This window comes from Zingiber officinale, chromosome 4A (assembly GCF_018446385.1).
Source record: "Zingiber officinale cultivar Zhangliang chromosome 4A, Zo_v1.1, whole genome shotgun sequence".
NCBI lineage: Eukaryota > Viridiplantae > Streptophyta > Magnoliopsida > Zingiberales > Zingiberaceae > Zingiber > Zingiber officinale.
Window position 1 is genome coordinate 160,719,338 of NC_055992.1, and position 22,363 is coordinate 160,741,700.

Below are 22,363 nucleotides of genomic sequence, written 5' to 3' on the forward strand. Positions count from 1 at the left end.
TATGTGGACTTATTTGTAAGTTGCATATATGAATACAATCTATTAAATGAGAGTTGATTAATTTCATTAAGGTTAACTGACCTAGGTATAAAAACTAAACCAAGGTTTAATTTCTTATTTCCTTCTTCCAATTTTAGAAACTCCAGTATGTCTCCCCATACGAAGATTTTTCTACCTTGGATCCAAATAGTGATATTTCAGAGAAGCGCGTAATTGGAGTTCTTCATGAGTTACTCTGTCTATTTTTTGATAACTCTGCTGAGAGGCGGAGACTTCTTTGTCTCAAAAAGCACTTAGGATTACCTCAAAAGTTTCACAAGGCGTTTGAACGTCGTCCCCATGTCTTTTACCTCCTGTTAAAGAACAAGAGTTGCTTTGTTGTCCTTAAAGAAGCATATTGTTCTAACTCAGCCACTGCCAAAGAAACACACCCACTTTTCAACGTGAGGAATGAGTATGTGAGATTGATGCTTAAGTCCGAAGATATTCTGCAAAGTCGGAGGGGTCTAAAAGTTTTTGATAAAACTTCACATGAAGAAAGTTTTGATGATTTAATTGATTCTATAAATTAATTTGCTTCTAAAATGTAAGAGGAATTTTCTTCTTCAACCATATCTGGGCCTAATAGAATCATCAAAAAAGAGTTAATTCAGTTTCAAGTTGCAGTCAGTTCATGTGACCATCATTGGCCCTCCAGTACCCAATCAAACACCGGATGTCCACTTTTGTCAATTTGGAAAACTATAAAGCATCTTAGTGTCACCCTAGAGCTCCATATGAATCGAAAACTTCACGATATTATTGAAGAACAAAAGAAATTGTTTTCCCTTGCAAAGCGAATCCTCTATTTTTCTTCAGTTTCATTTTGTAGAAAATAAGTAGGAGACATGAAGAATGTGGAATATGCATAGGGCCCTTAAATGCAGATTGCTCAGTTTGCCAAATCACAAGAGTAGGACCATTGTATGTGTCGTTCAGATCTAGCATTGAAATGGATACATTTTTGGTATTGCACGGGTGATATCAATGTGGATTCTCATAGGCTCTGCTGCGCTGAAAGAGAGAAGATATCTGATCTGTTCGAAAGAGGGATCAAGAATAGTAAGGTATGCTCTGTAGTAACTGAATTGAATCCAAAGCTTTATTTCAGAACACTCTTTTGTTGTGCATTTGTCTTTATGAAATTATCAATTCTTAATGATGCACTTTCCTTTCATATAAAGATGTATCTTTACCAACCATTTATACAAGAAGTTTTGAATTCAAGATTATTGCATTCAACTTGATTATCATGGACAAGTACTTAAAGATGTTAGCTCAAGGGAGAGAAAAAATTTATACTTTTATCTAATAGTCAGGACAAACAAGACTTTGCATCAAGAGTCTTATATTGATTGTATCTAACTGTATTTACATTAGACTATGACAAGTTATTCACTCCTTTTAATGTTCCTCATGCTTTGAGAAACATTCAAGTTCAATAACATATAATGTCAATGAAATAATTCTCTCTCAGCCAATCCTAGAAACAAACACTATTTATACTGACATGATCAAATTATGTTTGAACATCAGTTCAAGCTTGAGGAGCGACTCCACCTCCCCTCCAAGTACTCCTCCATTGACATGTTCATCAAGGGTTCAATGCTATTGATCGATGAGGATACATCATCTATGTCTTGCAGCGCAAGATCAATATGAGCTTGCAAGTTTTTATGCTGGAGAATTGCCTCATCATCTAAGTCATCGACCTTTTCTGGTGCGTGAGCAACTTGCCTCGCCCATCGGACAACATCATCATCACCTTTGAGTAGCTTCAACACCTGATTGAGTCAGCAACACTTGCATCAGATGAGTGAACACATGGATTGTACAGGATTTAGATCAACAAAAGATGAATAGAGTAATGGCGTGGACAATGGATTCTTACAAGTTCCATTCGTGGCCGAGAATGAGGAGATCGTCTAATGCAGAGGAAGGCAACCAAGGCCATCCTCTCCAACTGAGACTTCACAAAACCAGTCCTTAAACATGGATCCACAAGCTCCTCCAGCTTTCCACCTTGTAGAATTGGCATGGCCTGTGATCATATTAGGATGTGATACAGATTAGCTAGATTTGTACCATGGAAAGCATTTTAATATTTAGTATTTTAAGAGGTATTCATATGCTTTTGTTTTTCAATTCTCTTGATAAGTTGAATACAAAGATTGCCTATATTTTTACGGATACACAAATTATATCATTGTTAGAGAGCATCCAATTATTCCTAGCAATTTATAGACGTACCCACATAACCAAGCTCTCCTGTCCCTTGGCCCCTGTATCAACAGACTTCCTTCCTGAGATTAGCTCAAGAAGCACCACACCAAATGCATAGATATCAATCTTTTCATTCACCTTCCCATGCATGAAGTATTCTGGAGCTAAATACCTGCAAACGAACAGTTAGTTAAACACTTCCTCATCATCATATCAACACTAGGCTCGCTATCTATCTCAAGCATTTCAAACCCGAATGTGCCGGCGACATCATTGCAAATCATTGGTGCTGCTGAGGCTGATGCCCACATCGCAAGCCCGAAATCGGACAACTGTTGGAAACAGGTCAGTCATCAGGCAACCTGATTATAGAACTGTTGGAGGCCACAACAAAGAGTTGCCTGGCTATACCTGTGGCTCAAAATCATCAGAGAGGAGGATGTTGGATGACTTGACATCTCGGTGGATCACCGACGGGGCATCGCCGTTGCTGTGCAAATAATCAAGAGCCGCCGCGACCCCCACTGCGACCTTGTACCTCTCAGCCCAGCCAATGGCATTCTTGTTAGAGTCCAATCCTGTTATCAAACATGGCACAGTGTGAGATTACAATGGAATGGAAGGCAATTCAAGCGAACTCATACCACATGTAAGCCTACCGTGAAGGTTGTCCTCTAAGCTACCTCTAGACAAGAAATTGTAGACCAGTGTGAGTTTATTGTTCTCGGAGCAGAATCCAACGAGTGAAACAATGTTCTTGTGTTTCATGGCCGTGACGATCTCAATCTCAGATGCGAATTCTTCCATAGCATGGTGGTCAGATGATTTCAAAACTTTGAGTGCCCATTCTTGGCCATCTGAAAAACTTCCTTTGTAGACATGGCTGCTGCCTCCTTTTCCAACTAGGTTTTCTGCAAAGCACAACTTATTCGGTTAGTTCATCGCCCCCCATCGAAACTCTGAACCTTCATAAAGATGTCAAGGAGTAGAGATGAACTCGGGGAGAATTCAGAGGTGATGCAAATGACATCCTCGTAGCTGAACACCCTGCAAACTGTGCCATACTTCTCTTGAAGGTGCACCAGCTCCTCGGGAACCCGGCTTTCAACTCTCGAATTGGCAGTAGGTTTATGCTGAGGATGTTCGATGGATCGCGGTGCTGATTGAGAAAGCAGTGCTGATCTGAGAAGGGGCCAACCCGGCTTGTCCTGGGAGGAGAAGTCCTCCAAAGACAGCAGAGACGGTTTGATCTTCTTCGTCTCTTCCTCTTCCTTATCGACTGTCAACGTTTGTGCAGGGGATGCTTCTCTCTTGAACAAAGCCTTGCCATTTTGCACGGCGAAAACAGAGCAGTCTCGGGGGAGCTTCTTCGCGCAGTACTTGGCAACAGATTTAGACGAACACCTGATCGAATGATGATGGATCGACTGAGTCAGCTCAAAAGAAACAATCTCGACTCCAAATAATATCTTATCATCGTTACCCAATGACATGGCTGCTCTTGGCGACGCCAAGAACCAGTTTGGTAGCTCCATGAGATATGAATTCCCGAACCAGCACCTTGGGGACAGAAGAACATCGGGCGATCTTCAGCTCCAAATCGATCTACGTACCAAGATCGTCAAGAAAAGTAAGCGAATGAATCATCAGACACAAAGATGAAACAGGGCAGGATCAGGAACCTGCTTGAGGCTACACAATCCATCGTACACGGACAGGAACCTGCTTGAGGCGTCCAAAGCTTCTGCTGCATGCGGAGACCGATCAAACTCCAAAAGATCGAAAGAAGAGACGTTTGGCAGAGGTCGAATGGTATACCGGCGGCGGCGGCGGGGGAGGGGAGGACGTGGAGCGCGACGACGCGGTCGCCGGCGGCGGCAATCTTGACGAGGGCCCAAGTGAGCAGCTGGTGGCCGGCGGCGTCCATCTTGATGCCCACCACGACCGCCGCCGTCCTCTGCTCCTTCGTCTCCATGATCTCTCCTCTTCCTCCTTCCATTTCTCCTCCCTTCTTTGCCTGAATTCTTGGCCTCATGGTGTGGGATTCTACATGTGATCAGGAGTCGCTGCGTGAAGCAACCGATGGGGGGAGGCTTCTCAGGCGAGCATAATATACGTGAAGCATGGGCTACAAGGAGCGATTCTGGTACGGTAAGAAAGGGCGGATCAGGCGCAATTTTTTAATCGCGGTCAAAGATTGATCATATATATATATATATATATATTTTTAACGAAGAGATTGTGAATTTGTGATTGAGCACGGATAATAAATGGTGGCGTGGCTGCTATGCTGCTAGATTTTCTTTCAATCTCTCATTCTCTGTCGTTGATCTTTCTTTTTTTTTTTCTCTTCCTGCCATCAGAGTTGACCGATCAAAGCAAGAAAGACAAAATTCCTTTCAGAGTTCTATATCCTTATGATATTTTATATATCAGCTTACGTCGATGTCAACTAACCCTGACCAGTTCAATTATGAAAATTTTTGTATCAGTTCAGTATTTTTAGTCAATTATCTATTAAAAAAATTATTTATTAATTCGTTAAAGTTGAGACTTAATTGCTGAAGTTGAACCATTGTTTTGGATATTTTTTAATTTTTTAGTTGATATTTGATATCTTATTTACATTGATCAATTTGACTAACCGACTAATCTAGTAGATCATTATCATTACTTGATAATCTTTAGTGAAATTGACCTTTTTTAAAGAACTTCAAAATCATGATAAGAGGAGGCATTTAGTATGTTTTCTCCTTTGGTTTTTCAAAAGAATCAAGGAACAAGTATTATGAAAATCTAAATTATTTTGTGACGAGAATTGTGACTCGTGTGCTTGGTTTTTATTTCGGTACATTTAATTTATCGTCTCAACTTAGTTTTATTGTTATTTATTTATTTATATATATATTTTTATTTTAGTTGACATCATATATTCCATCTATATTAACTAATTTTGAATTTATATTAACTAATTTTGAAAATGATGGATCACTTATCATCTCAACGTTCTGGTCAATCATATATTAAGAAGAATTTATCTATTAATTTAATAAAATTAGGATTCAAATTTTAAATATCTGATAAATTGATAAGTGCTTTGTGCCACCATTGCTCTGACGGGATATTAGGTTTTTTTTTTTTTTTTACTCTTTTGATTGGGGTAAAGGATACGTCTAATGATCTAATTAAGTTTGGACGAATGTAACCGTGGGCCATTTTCCCCTCTGAGTTTTTAATTTTTTATTAAAATTTTTAGATTCTTGAACACGGCCAAACTTTGTACTCCCATTTATCTCCCTTTCCCCCATCTCCCAGGCAGTTGGCATCGCCGTCAAAATCGCCACCGCCACTGCCGGAGTGGTGGCGACGAAGCCGTGTAGGTCTCTACTGGTGCGGCCGGAGTGATAAAAGCATATGTAAAATATTAAAATAGGAATTTTGTTGAATTTTTTTTTTCTAAATTAGCTTTTTTTAATCTAACTTGTCAAAGCAACTAATAAAACAGCTAGTTAAAATCGAATTAAAATATTTTTTTTAATTAAAATAACTTAGTCTTAATTTTTCTACTCTTTTACAATAATATTTGAGTGAGTACTTCAAGGTAAAGTTAAAATTTGTATTTGAAAAAAATAAAATGGAGTAGTTTTGGCAGCTCAAAGTGGAGTTTGGATCAATATTAGAGTAATTATAGTTAGTTAAAATCATAACATATCGCTCTTATTTGATAAATAATTATATTTTTTAAATGAAAAATTAAAATATAACCATCTTTTAATAATTTTTTTCAAATAAAAAATATCCTTTAAATTTTTATCCATGACAAGTTACTAATTTTTTAATCAATCCAAACAAGCTTTCCTAAGTCTTTGGATTTTTATCCATGACAAGTTACTAATTTATGTTTTTGGATTTACTCAGATGAACATGAAAAGACCTCTCTCGATATATACACCTTTGAAACAGAAGAACACTCTTTAACATTTCAGCAAAATCTTCAAGAATTGAAGAAATAATCATAAAGATCTACATTTGTGTTTAATTTATCCATTTGAACTTTAAGAACCTCTAGAATTCCATAAATTTCTTTCCTAAATGGGTGTCTTTTATCTTTTGCCAGAAACACATGAGCCTTGCTTCCTATTTCTATCCAACTGTACCCTGGTTGCTTGATCACACCTCTCGTCCTCATTAGCCTCCGGACCCGTAAAACGTCTCGCCATCTCTTCTTCTCGGCGTACATGTTCGATAGAAGAACATACGGCCCCGAATTGCTCGGGTCGAGTTCGAACAGCTTGTTTGCCGCCCATTCTCCAATCTCGACGTCACAATGCATCCTACATGCGGCGAGCAAAGAAGCCCATAGCACAGAATCAGGAGCCATTGGCATCTCACTTATGATCTTCACCACCTCTTCGAGATGCCCTGCTCGGCCTAGCAGATCGACCATGCACGTGTAGTGACCGTTCGACGGAATCAGACTATATTCATCGGTCATCGAATGGAAATATACGCGGCCCTCCTCCACCAATCCTGCGTGGCTGCAAGCGGATAGAACACCGATCATCGTTACATGATCAGGGGTCTTCCCGGATGCAAGCATTCTTCCAAACAAACAAAGGGCATCCCGGCCACGCCCATTTTGCGCGTACCCAACGATCATGGCATTCCAAGACACCTCATCCCTCGCGACCATCCTGTCGAATACTTTGCCCCCATCGTCGATCAACCCACACTTAAGATACATATCGATGAGCGAATTCCCAACGAAGATGTCGGTTTCGGGCCCTGCCTTGAACCGAAATCCATGTTTCAGAACATGCGCATGAGCTTGCTGCCCGAGTCGAAGATTCGCTAGATTCGCACACGCGTTGAGTATGTTTCCGAATGTGTAATGCGTCGGCCAGACCGATTCCCTCTTCAGCTGGAGGAACAAGTTGAGTGCCTCTTCATCTTCCCCATTTTGAGTGTACCCTGCAATCAGTGCATTCCAAGCCACAATGTTCTTCTCCAACATCCCCATGAATACAGATTGTGCTTCTTCCACGCTTGAGGATCTTGCATATCCACTGATCATCGACGTCTCCGAAACGATATCCCTGACGGGAATTCGATCAAAAACGCTCCTTGCCTCGCCGATCTTTCTACACTTTGCATACATATCGACAAGAGCGTTGCTCAGCACCAAATCCTGCCTGTGTTCATCGCACTTGATCGCCCGAGCATGGACTTGCTTGCCTTCCCTGAGAGCCGACAGGCTTGCGCAGGCGCTGACCACGCTGGCGAGAGTCACTTCATCGTACGCTACTCCATTCTCCATCATTCTCACGAACAGCACCAGTGCTTCGTTCTGGGGACCGTTCTGTTCGAAACATGTGATCAGGCTGTTCCATGATACGACGTTCCTTCGCGCCATTCCGTCGAACACTCTGCGGGCGTCCGACGGTCTGCCGCACTTTGCGTACATGTCGATGAGAGCGCTGCCCATGTAGACGCCGTCGGCAAGATTGGATTTTGAGATCGAAGCGTGGATCTGCGCGCCGATTCTCGAGTCCGCGAGCCCCGCGCAGGCGCTCAGGGCGCTAGAAAATGAATACTCGTTGAGCAGGAAGTCGTCGGCGTGCATGGAGACGAAGAACTCCAGCGCCTCCGCGAAGCGGTCGTGCTGGGCGAAGCCGGACACCATGGAGTTCCAGGAGCACTGGTCCGGCTCGGGCATCGACTCAAAGAGCCGCCTTGCGTCGTGGAGGAATCCCCGACTGGTGAGCGCGGCGATCAAGCTGTTCCAGGTGAAGACGTTTCGCTGGGGCATCGCGTCGAACAGCTTGCGGGCGTCCTCCAAGCTGCCGCATTTCGCGTAGGCGTCGATGAGGCGGTTGCCGATGAAAGTCTCCGAGGAGAAGGGCGTCTTGAGCAGGCGGCCGTGGACCCGGCGGCAGCCCCGGAGCGAATTGGAGTGGATGCACGACTGGAGCAGGGCAGCGAAGGGGGTGGAGTTGAGAGCGAGGCCGCAGCAGCAGGAAGGGATGCTTTCCCATCTCATCTTCTCATATTTTTCACACCCAAAATTATCTTTATTTCAACGGCGTTACTTAAAATAAATTAATAAAAATAAATAAATAATACTCGGGTCAAAATATCAAAATATTTTTAAATTATTTAAACTTAATTAAAATTCTATTAAATATATCCACCTTAAAAATAAAATAAATAAATAACAATGCAATGATATTGATATATATATATGATTATATGGATGGATCATAATAATAATAAGGCGGGCAGTTTGGCGGTTGGAGTAACCGTCGTCACGTTCTCATCCGCCCAATTCGGATCGCCCCAATGCCAGAGCATGCTCTCCCAGTAGCAGAATTCCTCGAAGCACGTCTTCAATCGCCGGTCGCGTATCTTCCGCCGCCAGTGTCCGTCGGAGAAGTTCGCCTTCTCCGCCTCCCTTCGATCCCACTCCAATCTCGCCTTTTGCTTGGTGGACAGCAGGCAGTAGCTCTGCAGCTGCTCCGGCATCGCCTCGTGCATTTTCCACCACGTCGCGTGCGCCGCATCGCTCGCGAACTCCCGCATTATCTCCGAGTTCCAGTTGCAGTCGTAGTCCCTGAAGCACAGCCACGGCTTCAGCCCCAGGTAGTGCAGCACGTACAGAACAGGGGGGTCGGCGCCGAACAAACGCGTCTTGGCCGCTTTGATCCCCGGCTCGTCGCCGATCCAGAAGTGCTTCAGGAAGTTCATGTGCCTAGGAATGCGGTGCCACCGCGTGAAGATCTCGTTCAGGTACCCTTGATCGCCTCCGTTGTAGGATTCGATCTCGTCGATGTGCTCCATCAACAGCCTGTACGTGCAGTTCGAAGGCTCCACGACCATCACTCCCGAGTTGAAGTAGGTGGCGTTGTTGCCCGTCGCCGTGATCTCCGGCATCGCGAAGAGGAAATCGATGTTTCGGAGGATGAGCAGGTCGGCGTCGATGAAGATGACTTTGTCGTAGTCCGTCAGCTGCCAGAGCCGGAACTTGCTGTAGTTCCATTCGTTGTAAGCGTCCCGCTCGGCCTTGGGATTCCTGATCCTTGTGATCGTCTTGATCTTCCATCCTGCAGCTGCAAGGCCATTTCTGTGGTGATCGCTGACTGTTTCGTCGATGAGGATCACCATGTCTCTCTTCGATCCCGACAAGCGAATGCTTCTGGCCGCCGCAATGGCACCGCAGACATAATCGTTGGCCGAATGGAGAATGGTGGCATAGGCTTCTCTGTGAGGAGTATCTGATTGCGGCCTCTCTGTGATCAAAAGATGAACATTAAGTAATCCAATCTCTGCGTGTTTAATTTAATTTGATGTTCACCATCTTACAAAACCCAACATTTTTGTGTGTTTCTATTCTAAGATCAACAATAACAGATAAGCTGCAACACTAGTTGAGTGAATTATAAGTATGCTTCTCTTCTCTGTGAGGACTAATAATCAAGTAATTGAATCAGTGTTTTGATGTTCATGATCCTACAAAAACAGCCACATTTTTGTGTGTTTCTAAGATCGACAATAACAGATAACACTAGTTGAGTGAACTATGTGTTGCAAAGATGTATAAAGAGTGGTAAGGTTGATTCAAGCTGACCTCTTGATTCCAGAGGGAGGGCAAGCTCACAAGAACCGATAGGAAGCTGTAGTTTCTCCTTCAACGATCGCAAATCCGGCTTGTATAACCAAACATTTCCATCCCTCTTGACAAGATTCTTGCAACCGAAAAGATTCGGTATCGGAAAACAGCTCGATACAAAAAGAACATGGACCATATTAGGACTTCCCAGAAAACTTGCAGCAATTTCAGCAGCAGCCAGCTGCAAGTGCAGCCGAGCCACATCTCTAGACCAGCTTCCTGAGCTTTTATTGCAGGGAAGCTTGACCGCTATGAGATCGAAGCGGTAGGCTTTCGAGAACTCAGGCACAGGAAGTTTGGGACAGGAAGGGACTTCAGATTCTTGTTCCTCATCGATCCATTCCGGATAGAGAACATCCCATGTAAGATTGCTCGGTGCGTAATCGAGACGAATGGCAGAGAATCCAGCATATGGTAAGTTCTGATGCCATTGATTGATCTCAGAGATGTTGAAGTTCAGTAAGCCAATTTTCGGTTTTTCGTGTTCCATATTCGAATTTTCGATACATTTCAGAATCTGAGCCCAGTCGACATCTGAGTTCGATACATAACGGGGATCCAATTTGCCTTTGTCCCAAATCCACCCGGCATCGATGAACCTGGACCTGAATTGGCAGTTGAACAAACATGATCGTTAGCTCTACCAAAAGCACATTTCAAAGTCCAAAAGCCAGAAAGCACAAACCTAGAATCGGTTCGCAATCCATGGTCATTATGGTAAGCCACCGGGCAGTGGAGGATCGTTAGCACGGTGCCGCAGATGATGGTTAACAAGACGAGTCGAATGGAACAGGGCTTCAACACAAAAATTCTCTCTTGTAAAACATTGATCAATGGCTTGTCAGCTTGTTTATAGTCACTGCTCCTTTGGGGCTTTCTCTTGTTAGCAAAATCACTGGATCTGGATCGAAAAACTAGTTAATAAGATCGCGGTCGAGCAACAAACTAGATATACTCATTCAGCAAGATCAAGAAAGGAGGTTTAGTTCCTAATTCACTAAACAGAAAGAACCAACAGATGCCTAAACACTTTACAATCTTGCAAAGATGTGTAGAATTAAAAACAAAAATAGAAAACAGAAAGAAATCTTGCAGTAAATAATCTCAGAGTACAGTGGCCATGTGCCCTTCAAACCACAAACAGTACTTCGATCTGCAGTCTGCCATGATTCCTGGTCTCTTTCAAGGAGCAGAAGGACAACATGACTCACCAAGTGTCTGGCTTTGTCATCATTCACTGCCTTTCCTAATCACCATTCATTAAATATAATAATGGTGAGGAATCTTATGTTCATAGGTAAGAAGCATTAAGTTAGCTAGATTCGATTAAGGGAAATGATAAAGAGAATTGGGAGAAGTTAAGGAAATGGATCTGATGAACGATCATCACTGTCATTTGTCAATATGCATTCTGAATTTTGAGAGTTATGAACTGAAATGGACATAGAAAAATGCCGAAAGCAATTCATCTTCTGCGAGGTAACAAATGGGGGGAGGTGAAGAAGATAAGGCAGTGCTTACGGGTTTCCGGCGGACCGATGCCGGGGCTCGGCTGGGCTACTGGCGGAGACGACTCCTTCGGCGGCTCTCATTTTGCTCGGGGAAGAAGAACCGAACAGGCAAGCGATGCAATAGTTCTATTAATGAAAGCCAGCGAGCGATCAAGCAAATAGAAAAAAATCTTAGCTTGGCAGCGAAAACCACAACAGGAACGAAACGAACTGTTCCGGCGAAGTGGGGAAGGAGAAACGTACCCGCAGAGGAAGATCCTTGAAGAAATGCCAAGATCAAAGGAGAAAGAACAGCAAAGCGACCGCCAATGGAGCAATCGGCGGGCGATGAGAAAAAGGAACGATTTTTACTAGCGGAAGCGCGATCAGAGAATCAAAGCATGGAATGGAATGGTGAGCTGTGTTGATTCACCTCCTGCAATCTTCATGGGGACCCAAAACAGCTTCCAGTTTACAAAGATATCATCTTTTGCCCTCCATTCTCTCTCTCTCTCTCTTTGGAGAAAAAGGAACTGGCTGATGATAAACGAAAAGTAGCCGATTAGTTTAATAACTTGGATTGGTTGGTGCGGTTGCGTTGTCTGCTGAGTTCCTTCGTCGTCGCCATGGGAGTGGGTGAGGGAGGGGTTGAGAGTTGGCTGGTAAGTCTCAATGGAACAAGTAAATTTGGATCCTGGTGGCTCTGCTTGTCTTCTTCCTTCCTCCTTCAAGCTTCTGGTCATCAACAATCTACACTCTTGATAGAAGCGTCAGATCCACTCCCTCGCACACAAAAATCTCGTCTTTGGCCTGCGATTTGCTTAAAAATTCAATTTTTTTTTTTATGGTCAGCGTGCGTCAGAGATCATTGTGGAAGAAGCAAAGATTATGCAGAGATGTTGATGCTTGGATTGAATGGGGCGAACATCGAGCTGGATTTTCAAGAAAGGAGGAAGGGAGATGCGATTGTGAAGCTCATCAATGATTCATCGAGGAGCTGCTGCTGCTGCTGCATCATAAATGGGACTCCGGATCAATTAATCTCTTTTAGTTGGCCAGCCATTGAAAAATGGATTTTTTTTTTTTCATTTTTTTAAAGTGCACCCTTTGCAATTTTCTATTGCCACCCTATAATTCAATGTTATTATTTTATCCTAAAAGTTACATATATAAAAAAGCCCTTGACCTTATGACGGAATTCATATATATACTCATGTTAAAGGTAGATTAACACTTCTCTCCGGCCTTTAAATATACATAAATTATATTTTAAATTTATTAGATAGTCAAATTATGGAAAGACCGTCTGTCTCTAAAATTAATGAGACGAAGCTTGGATATCTAAATTATAAAATAATAATATTTTTTAAAATGGAAATACCTTTTGATAATAATAAAACAAAGAAGGGCTCTTTTGATTTTTGATCTTTTTTGCTTTTATCATCAGGTGAACTTTGCTTCACATGATATGCATTAAAAATGTCTGGAAATAAAGAAATATTTAGTGATTTTATTCCATTTATGCATTTAAATTAATTAAGATGCGGGAGCATTAATTGAGGAGGGTCGAGCATGATTTTAGAAATTAAAATTTAATTTTACTAAAAATCAATAATATTTTACAATTTACATAAAAATTATTATATCCACGGTGTATATAATTATAAATATTTGATAAGATGATAATATTTACAAAGAAATAATATTGTAAAATATTATGATTTATATTTATTCTTTGTTTGGAGAAAAAAAAATCAATAAATGGAGAAAAGTGAGCCGTCGGTGGCAATTAAACTTCAAATTATGGCTAAATATAATATTTATACTTTGTGGTCCCAAAATGCACAATAAAAAATTGACAAGAAAGAAAAGGACAGGGTGATCAATTCGATGGAGACATGAATTAAAGGTTTGATGGCCAATTCACGCCTTACAAAAATCCCATATTTGATTTATTATTGATCTAAATTACATTAAATAGAGAAGAAGATTAAAATATTGTGTTAAATCACAATGAATTTGTTAAATTACAATGGTAAAATTGCAACCACCTCTATAATAAACTTTTTTTTTGAAACTTTGCACTCGGGGTTATGATCCAACGATAGGATATTCAGATTGTCATCCAGATATCCGTGGTTCGAGCCCTAGTTATAACGAATTTGTAAGAATTTTTCCTCCAAGTGAGGCACACAACTAAAGGATGCTAGACTCTTGAACTGTCCGTTGTGAATGTTTCCCGATTTATCCTGGTGGCCAGTGAGAAATTTCCGTGGGATCAGATCGATCATCCTAAACTCAACCCAGCCTAATTAAATTTTTTTTTTTGAAATTCTGGAATTTCGTGCACAGACTATCATTATTTACTATTTAATTGAATTGATTTTCATTCATCAAATTTGATTGATTCATTCAATATTTCAAGAGAGATTGAGAAATTTAATCTCAACTACAATAGAACTAAGTTGAGATGACAAATTAAACCAACCAAACCAAAACCAAGCACATGAATCACAATGCTCGTCCCAAAAAAATTTAGATTTTCATAATGCTTTGTTCCTTTGATTGATTCTTTTGGAAATGGAAAGAAAAGAAAAAGACATTTGTGAAGTGACTAAGGACCTCCTCTTATCATGATTTTTGAAGTTCTTAAAAAGAAGGTAGCACTTGTCAATTTCACAAAAAATTATTAAGTAATGATAATGAACTATTAGATTAGAGTTTTCTGTCGCAAATCAAATGCTCCAAAGTGTGGATAAAAGAGAGGAGATTGGTAGTGCATTGTGTTGGGTAAGCTTTGAATGATTGATAATGATTAGACAAAGGTTGGTATTATGATTTGGAGTTAAGTGTACTTTAAGTTGAGTAAGAATGGAACGATCATGGTCTAAGAACAATGAATCCTTTTTTGCTTCTAATAAGCTTCAAATTAAACATGCTAAATCCTCACCTAAAGTATAAAATATGTGGTATGATTTGTTGAAAAAAAATAATATTTAATCATGATGATTGATGAAAAAGTGATATTCATCTCAGTATCATCGATCCCACAATAAGATATAGACAAATAAATCAAAAATTTTTTTTTTATCCTAATGTAACAATTCTTTATATGAGAATATCAGACATCCAATGAGATATTTTACATTCACTAAAGGCCTATTTAATCATGATAATGATGCATGATAACTTGGCTATTAAAGTTTATTTTGAGCTATCTATATTTTCTATTTTTTTTTTTAATGTAAGACATAAGAATTTATAATAGTTAATCTTTCATATTTTTGCTAAACTTGTCATGATTTCAACATGTGCCCTATATATATAGTTCATAAAAAAACAAAAAGCCACTATCAGGATTGCTTGTGAAGCCTTATAAAAAATGTTTGTCCATACGCTACACAAAATTCTTTCTTTGAACTATAATCAAATTCTGGAGGAGAAGATAATCCAACTATAATCAAATTCTGGAGGAGAAGATAATCCTCCAATCTATAAACTGTTCGATCCCAAATAATCTTTGAGATAACTTATTGACTCTAACATAATATTAGTTATAAAACTTACTGTTCTTAACTCATCGATCCAGTTAGAAACTAGAAACATATCAAGCAGTTTTCGAATATACTTACTAACAAAATGAATATATACACCATTGTTCAGTTGCTTTTTACTGACTAGATATACAGTGATGAGGTATCTGGAATAACAGTGTCGTTAAGGCTTCCAGGAGCAAAATCTGCGAGATGGCAAAACCATCCTATTGTTATGGGTTTGGGGTTTGTGCCTGTCTCCTATGAGTTTCGAGATTTACTGAGTAATATATACAAGTAGTAGGGATGAAATGTCTGGAATTAGAGTGTCATTGAGGCTTCCAGTAGCAAAATCTGCCAGAGAGCAAAACCATCTGATTTTTATCTGTTTGCGCTCATCGTTCTACTAGTACTGGAGTGAAAATAACGGGGGAAGGTGGTTGCTCTCCGGGATTCACCATTGCTGTATCAAAGCTGCACAAACAATAGGGAGAAATATCAGTTCATCTATTATTGAAAGGTTTAATATGTCTTTGTTCCTGGAAGAAGACCACAATAGTTGATTTTATGAGAAAAGAACGTGAGAAGCTGATGGTTTGGAAGTATACAAGTTCCGACTTTATGGTGAGGAACACAACAATACCATGTGGCAACAAGAAATGCCAGTAACAAACGGACTTGAGAGAGAACAACTAACATTCAAAGTTAGAGATTAGTAGTCTACTATGAATGTTGCGTAAGAGGCTGAGATAGGGTTATTCAAATTAAACCAACAATTAGACACTTGTAACTTTTCTTGAGAAGCATTTAGTCACATTTTAATTAGCTCAATCTCGATCTATCCTTGTTATTCTAGTCTTGTGTTCTTTGTTCAGTCACTCATCACAAGAATATTGTTCTTTGTTGGGTCACTCATCCCAGAAATGTTCCTGCCAAAACAAATGCCAGTTCTGGACATAGTTGTCAATCCGGCTTGACTCTTCTTCCTTGCAGAGGCAAACCTTCTTTCACAATTTCTCATAGAAACCTCATCAGAGGGTTGATGTTGTCCGTGTTTTACTTTATCTAATTGCTGGTTACATAGTCCCAACCAGAGTCAATAAATTGTAGCTTTAGAATATGCTATAACCTTTATAAAAGAAATAGTAATTAAATATACAAATAAAATTTATAGAATATGTGTTTATAAAAATCTGTCCCTTTCGGACTCCAAATGTCCACGTAAGTTCATATTCAAGGAGGACAATTCAAATGAATATAATAAATTTTTAGGCTTGATAGATCATTTACAAGTATACCAGTTGGTCAGGAGATAAGAAATATTTGCCTTAAATTGCTAAGAGCATCCACAATAACACTAAATATTTCTCCCAAATATTTGTGGTCCCCACGTCCACATCATCACTCAAATATCTCACTCCTCAAATATCCCAAATCTCACAATCAAATATCGCTTCAACCAAATATTTATGGGTCCCACCTACCAAATATCTTACTCTCAAATATCACAAATTATATAATAAAATATCTCAAAAAAGGTAATCATTTCCCCTTGTGGGCCCCACTTGCATGCCACCTAGAATGAAATCACCGGGCATAAAATTATGCCTGGTGATTTCTATTCACCTCTCAAATATCCCCCACAATGGGGGATATTTGAGAGGGCGGGATATTTGGAGAAATATCTCCTCCAAATATCCCCCATTGGAGATGCCCTAATATGGTATAATATAAATATTATTCTTTTAAATTATTTGCGACAATATTGCACTAGAACAATCCCCATCAGGAGATAATAACCATTAATTAAATTAAAGTAATCAAAATAAATCAATTCAAAGAATAAAAAAATAATAATTTTAGAGAAATAGAATTTGAAGTCAAGTCAACCCTCACTATCATAAGGTGAAGTTAGGTCTTCTTTGAATTTAGTCTCATCCATGTTTGCCCCAAGGATATATATAACACTGATGTTACCTTTGTTGTTCACAACAGTATATTTAAGTGTAAAAAAAATGGAAGAAGACACTTGGAACTCTTTTAATTAGGAGTTTTTGTTGGTGTCTTAAGCCATTAGAATGACTCTTCTTTTATAAAGAGCAAATGCCTCTTTAAAACACCTACCCAAAAATATTAGGTCTTGCCCGTTTAATAATAAATTTTTTAAGAATAATTTTAAATTTGAGGTCTTCTAAATCAAAAACGCCAACTAGAAAAACACAAAAGTAAAAGCATTTTCCCTTTTTTTTAAAAAATTTACTCTGAATTTTTTATTACTAAAAGGGGTTATCTCTTGAAAAAAGGCATACACTTTTCAAATAGGATGGGTTCTTGAGATAATTTTAATTATTCTTTGGTAATAGTTGTGTTATTAGATAAATCATCCCAAATTTTTTGGTACTCAACTAATAGTGATTATTGTATTTCCTAGATTGTTGAGTTAGTTACTAGTTTGTTGTAAAACCAAGTTTATAAAAGTGTCAATCTTTAATATAATAAATGAACTTTTGATTAATAAGATAACATTTCAGCTTCTCTATGTGAAAGTGCCCCTCTGTGTGAGATTTGGTTCCAGCCAATAACTTAAAATGGCACTTACTCTCTACAGACATAGGAAGAAAGCTCCTACCCAGAAGAGCTCTAGTACCATGCCCCATTTTTTTTCTTTTGATATTTTAAATTATATATTTTAAGTTGCTCAACGTTAAAAGGTTCTATATGAAAGACCTAAGCACACTGCTGTATTGGTAGCAGTGGTAACTTTGGCTAGAAAATTATGCTAGACATTTTATGTCTCAAGTATATGTATCTATACTTGCTGTTGTTTTCTCAAAGAAAAGGAGCTTGTTTTTCTTTAAGAGAAATGGGAAAGGCAGAAGTGTTACTTTTTCCTTTGTTTGCTGAGAAAGAAATGAGAGGAGTATCAGAAAAGAGGAGAGGACATCATACATTACTTTCATGCCAAAACTAGGCAAAATTGGGAAGAAAGAGATTGTGATCTCTGGTCCAGTAAGTAATCAGAGTGACCATTTTTTTTATAAGTTTTTTTGTTTTTTGTTTCTTTCTGTCAGCAGTCAGCAAATATATGAAGAGAAGTTTATTACCATTTTTCCCTCTATTTTTCTCTATACCTTATTTTAATCTTTCATATATCTAATCCACTCACGTAAACAAAGGCCAAACTTTAGTTGGTTCATTTGTTTATGACTTAAAAAGGATTTGAGTATTTCAAATTATCCAAATGTTATATTTTGGCGTTTTACCCTCAAGAAGAAATTTCTTTTAAGAAAATAAATATGCCCTTCTTATCAAACTACTCAAGGCATGGGAAAAAGTAAAAGAAAAAAAAAAGACATGGAAATCAACTATGAAGCACCATGTTAGACTCAATATGAGGATTTAACCCAATTATGGATCTAAGAGTCTGAGAGGGCTAGTTCTAAAAAAGTTTGCAGAGCATCAATAGGGCTATTGGTTTCCGACTTGAAGGTTCAGTGTGAAGTATCAGGTATCCGACATGAATACGAAGGGATGGAGATCAATGATTAATTTAAGCAATAACAATGACATGCTAGAAATAAACTGATAGAGTGCATACATCCAAGAGGCATAAATTTCCTTGTGAAAGCTTTCAAGTTCTTCTACTGTAAACCAGTCCTCGTTGAGATGAATGGTGGAAAAAAAATAATAAGAAACTAAAATCCATAAGACTCAATATGAGCATTTAACCCAATTATGGATCTAAGAGTCTGAGAGGGCTAGTTCTAAAATTTTTTGCAGAGCGTCAATAGGGTTATTGGTTTCTGACTTGATGAAGTATCAGGTATATGACATGAATATGAAGGGATGGATCAATGATTAATCTAAGCAATAACACTGACATGCTAGAAATAGTGTTATAGAGTGCATACTTCCAGGCAAAAATTTCCTTGCGAAAGCTTTCAAGTTCTTCTACTGTAAACCAGTCCTTGTTGAGCTGAATGGTGGAAAAAAATTAATCAGAAACTAAAATCCATAAGACCTGTTGCAAAATTAAGAACACTCTCTAAAATAAAAGCCTTACAAAACACGGCCATCCTTCTTGTGTGTAGCTTGAAGGGATACTATGTATAAAAAGATGTATGAAATACAGTACATAGATGCCACATGCTTCACCATTGGTTTGTTGTGGCACCTGTAATTAGTCAGGCACTCGTAAATAAGAAGTCAATACAAACAAATAAAATGGTATTTAAACATGATCCATCACCTCAGGAAGAAAAAGAGGAATTTTAGCTATAGAATCACTATTCTCTTCCTTTTCTTGTGATCTATAGACATCAAGAATGAACCTGGAAAATAGAAATATCACAGAGTTAAACATCTAGGTCTTGTCCATATTGAAAATTTCATCATGGATGAAGCAAACTAGATAACATAGAAAACCTCCTAATATCCTGTTCTAATCTTCTTGGCTCTGTCTCATGAAGAGAATCCAGAAGTAACATAAATGGTATCCTTGGTCTCATTTGCTGTGGTTCTCCGAAATGACATAATATTAGAAGGCTCCAGTGGCCCCTGTTAATGGAAGGTCATTGAACACCAACATTGCACTGCCAAAACAATAACTGCATTTAAATTTTGAAGTGAGAAAAAAACTCACCAGCAAACGATTGGGATGAAGGTATATTTTGCCGTGAATATCTGCTTCCTTTTAATCCAATTTAGTACCTTTTCTCTCATCAAATCATCCTTATACAGAGAAAACCATAAACAATCAAGATATGTGCAGGGCCACGTTTTTTCAACCGGAATCTTGCTCCATAAATCTCTGCATGACCAATCAGATCAGTATGTTTTATTTTTTGAGCCGTAAAGACAGTAAATTTATTGGAACTCACTCTAGCAAAGTCTGAAACAAGTTAGAAGCAAGTTTTTTATCGCGGATAAAATTAGTGCATGTACTATTCCTGAGCTTCCTTGACGGCTCGTCCTCGGGATCTGAGTCAAGCAAAACCAACACAGAATCTCCAGAATTCCTGCGTCTCTTAGTTGCTTGCCGTGTAATCATCTCAAAATGCAGAGGACATTCTACAAGAGCAGTTACAAAGGAATGCAATTAACAAAATTACGACAATGTCTCTTTTTCAAATCCTTCATTAAATGCGCATAACGCAGCAAAATCACCATAAAGTGCGAGGTTCGTATACTTTCACATATGGCCAATATTAGAAAAAGCTCGCCCCCTGTGCTGATAAATGCAAAGAAAAAGGAAAACATATTCCGGCGCTAGCTACATGCTGTTCTATTCCAATGAAAAGAATGAGAAAAAAAAAAATCAATTTAAGTTAACAAAAAAAACAACAACTGCGTGGATGTTGCTTGCTAAATCGAAAAGGCATCCTGGAGTTCGGTAACAGCATAAGGGGCGAAAGGAAGAACCCATCGAAGCTCAAACAGCAAGCGATGGAAGATCCAACAATTAGAAAGGCGAGGGTAGATGAAGAAGCCATGGCGAGAAGCACGAGAAAGCCGGCAGAGATTTGTGAGATCCAGGAATCGTACCAAGGAACCGATCGCTGCAGGGAGAACACAGAGCTAGGCGAATCGAGTCTCCGGAATTTGGTCGAGGGAGAAGCTTCGAGGTTTCTGCTCTCCGTCCTGCGAGCCGAACGATCTAGAATTTAATTGGAGCAGTCGGAGTTTGAAGTCCGATATATTAGGCGAAAGTCCGTTGTTAATTATTATTATTATTATTATTATCTCGATTTATTTTTTGACAACACTATTGAATTTTAAATTATAAATAAATAAATAAATAAAGACAGATTTAAGTCAACGTTAAGATCAACGATATTTTTTTTTTCATATAAGTTTTAATATTTAAATTGTCAAACGCTTTTACCTTAAATATTGAGTAAAAATCAAAATAACACTTTTATAGGAAGAATCTTTTTTTTAGAAAATAATATAAAATAGTATTTTATTATATTTATTATATAAAAAAACCTTTTATAAAGTACTAAATTGATTCAACTTTATTGAAAAACCTATACAGATAATAATTTGTATATTAGAAAAAAATTATTATCAATTTAATCAAAATTATTATACTTCAAAGTTATTATATGTCTATTATAATGATATAGTAATTATTTAACTAGTTGTTATAATGTAGCTATGGATTCTGAAGGACAATCATAGTAATATACCTAAAAACCAATATACCTAAATGTAGGAAACCAAAAAGAAAGCTGACGTGGAAAGTTAACTGAGAGAGAGTAATAAACATGAAACAGACAGCAATAGCCGGACAAATGACCCAGAAATTCCCTTGTTCAGTGGTCCCCACAGAATTCCCCAATCAAATAGGTGGACTATATGTAAAGAAACACAGTTGATGATAAATCAATCTGTACCTTTATTATTATATATTATATTTCACGTGTCATTATATCCATCCAGTAAAATATATCCAGAACGTATTAACTTTTTTAATATAATTTATAATTTGTAAAGGGAAAGAGAAAAAGGTTGTTATAGATTTACGGATCAAATGTACGGTCGGAATTTATCCAACTTTCCCTTATTTTATTCGAATGGACGTCCCAAATTATATTAATCATGACAAGGGCTTCCCCTAACAAAAAAAGGAAAATAATAAAGAACGTCTCATTCAATATTTTTTTATAATATTCTTTATCCAATATTATTAATAATTGATACCCCACCCATTGTTTAATAACATTATTTTTATATAGATTTTTTTTTAAATTTTCTTAGTGGATATATATTATTTGACCCATTTAAAAAAAATTATATAAATATATATAGTTGGTCAAATGGTAAGTTTAATTTTTTTTAACGCACAGTTGGAATCCTTAGCTGACTAATTTTTTTTTAAAAAAACTAACTACTATACTATATATAATGTTATAATGTGTAGGAGAGTTATTATAATAATTTTAATTACATATTAGTTATAATAATATGTAAAAAATAATTAATCAGGTTGGGTAACATCGAGTTTGGGATGATCGGTTCGATCCCACGAAAATTTTTCATCGACCATCAGGATAAATCGGGAAGTGTTCGCAGCGGGCAGTCCAGGAGTCCAACATCCTTTAGTTGCGTGCCCTATTTGGAGGAAAAATTTCTACAAATTCGTCATAGTTGGAGCTCAAACCATGGGTGTTTGGGTGACAACTTGGATTCTCTGTCGCTGCACCATAGTCCTGGGGGCTATAATAACATGTAAAAACTGATACAACCGGTAGACAATGTGAAAAATTAATTATGTGATGTGGTGATAAGGAGGAGCCCATCCCGCGGAGGATACTGCCACGGTGGAGGTCAAAGTCAAGGCGGTCAACGCGCATATAGCAACGACTGGTTGGGCTAGCATACCCTGACCGGGGAGAGAAGGTCCCGGT

At 38.5% G+C, this 22,363-nt stretch overlaps 4 protein-coding genes across 6 annotated transcripts; all 4 read right to left on the reverse strand.

Moving 5' to 3' along the window:
- Positions 1–1,386: 1,386 nt before the first annotated feature.
- On the reverse strand, positions 1,387–4,426 carry LOC121973847 (serine/threonine-protein kinase CDG1-like). 2 transcript variants are annotated; one of them, XM_042525193.1, is made up of 10 exons: positions 4,081–4,426; positions 3,945–4,006; positions 3,746–3,867; positions 3,260–3,666; positions 2,922–3,173; positions 2,674–2,840; positions 2,515–2,594; positions 2,290–2,434; positions 1,931–2,080; positions 1,387–1,823 (listed from the first exon to the last, which is right to left on the reverse strand). In XM_042525193.1, the coding sequence occupies exons 1-10, from the start codon at positions 4,295–4,297 to the stop codon at positions 1,572–1,574; spliced, it is 1,854 nt and encodes a 617-aa protein (XP_042381127.1). In that variant the 5' UTR covers positions 4,298–4,426; the 3' UTR covers positions 1,387–1,571. The 2 variants fall into 2 exon arrangements, with proteins under 2 accessions (XP_042381127.1, XP_042381126.1); XM_042525192.1 differs by having other exon boundaries at positions 3,945–4,009.
- A 1,778-nt stretch (positions 4,427–6,204) lies between these two features.
- Positions 6,205–8,317, reverse strand: LOC121972004 (pentatricopeptide repeat-containing protein At2g13600-like). The gene has a single exon (XM_042523574.1). The coding sequence runs from the start codon at positions 8,300–8,302 to the stop codon at positions 6,257–6,259; it is 2,046 nt and encodes a 681-aa protein (XP_042379508.1). The 5' UTR covers positions 8,303–8,317; the 3' UTR covers positions 6,205–6,256.
- A 153-nt stretch (positions 8,318–8,470) lies between these two features.
- Positions 8,471–12,463, reverse strand: LOC121972005 (UDP-glucuronate:xylan alpha-glucuronosyltransferase 1-like). Its single transcript, XM_042523575.1, has 5 exons — positions 11,683–12,463; positions 11,450–11,565; positions 10,614–10,829; positions 9,887–10,533; positions 8,471–9,548 (listed from the first exon to the last, which is right to left on the reverse strand). Exons 2-5 carry the CDS (start codon positions 11,518–11,520, stop codon positions 8,521–8,523), a joined length of 1,962 nt encoding a protein of 653 aa, XP_042379509.1. The 5' UTR covers positions 11,521–11,565; positions 11,683–12,463; the 3' UTR covers positions 8,471–8,520.
- A 2,560-nt stretch (positions 12,464–15,023) lies between these two features.
- LOC121972006 (probable ubiquitin-like-specific protease 2A) lies at positions 15,024–20,621 on the reverse strand. 2 transcript variants are annotated; one of them, XM_042523577.1, is made up of 8 exons: positions 20,496–20,621; positions 19,832–20,021; positions 19,594–19,761; positions 19,377–19,508; positions 19,201–19,282; positions 19,015–19,125; positions 18,863–18,927; positions 15,024–15,425 (listed from the first exon to the last, which is right to left on the reverse strand). In XM_042523577.1, the coding sequence occupies exons 2-8, from the start codon at positions 19,999–20,001 to the stop codon at positions 15,347–15,349; spliced, it is 807 nt and encodes a 268-aa protein (XP_042379511.1). In that variant the 5' UTR covers positions 20,002–20,021; positions 20,496–20,621; the 3' UTR covers positions 15,024–15,346. The 2 variants fall into 2 exon arrangements, with proteins under 2 accessions (XP_042379511.1, XP_042379510.1); XM_042523576.1 differs by lacking the exon at positions 20,496–20,621 and adding an exon at positions 20,118–20,475.
- Between the last annotated feature and the right edge of the window lie 1,742 nt (positions 20,622–22,363).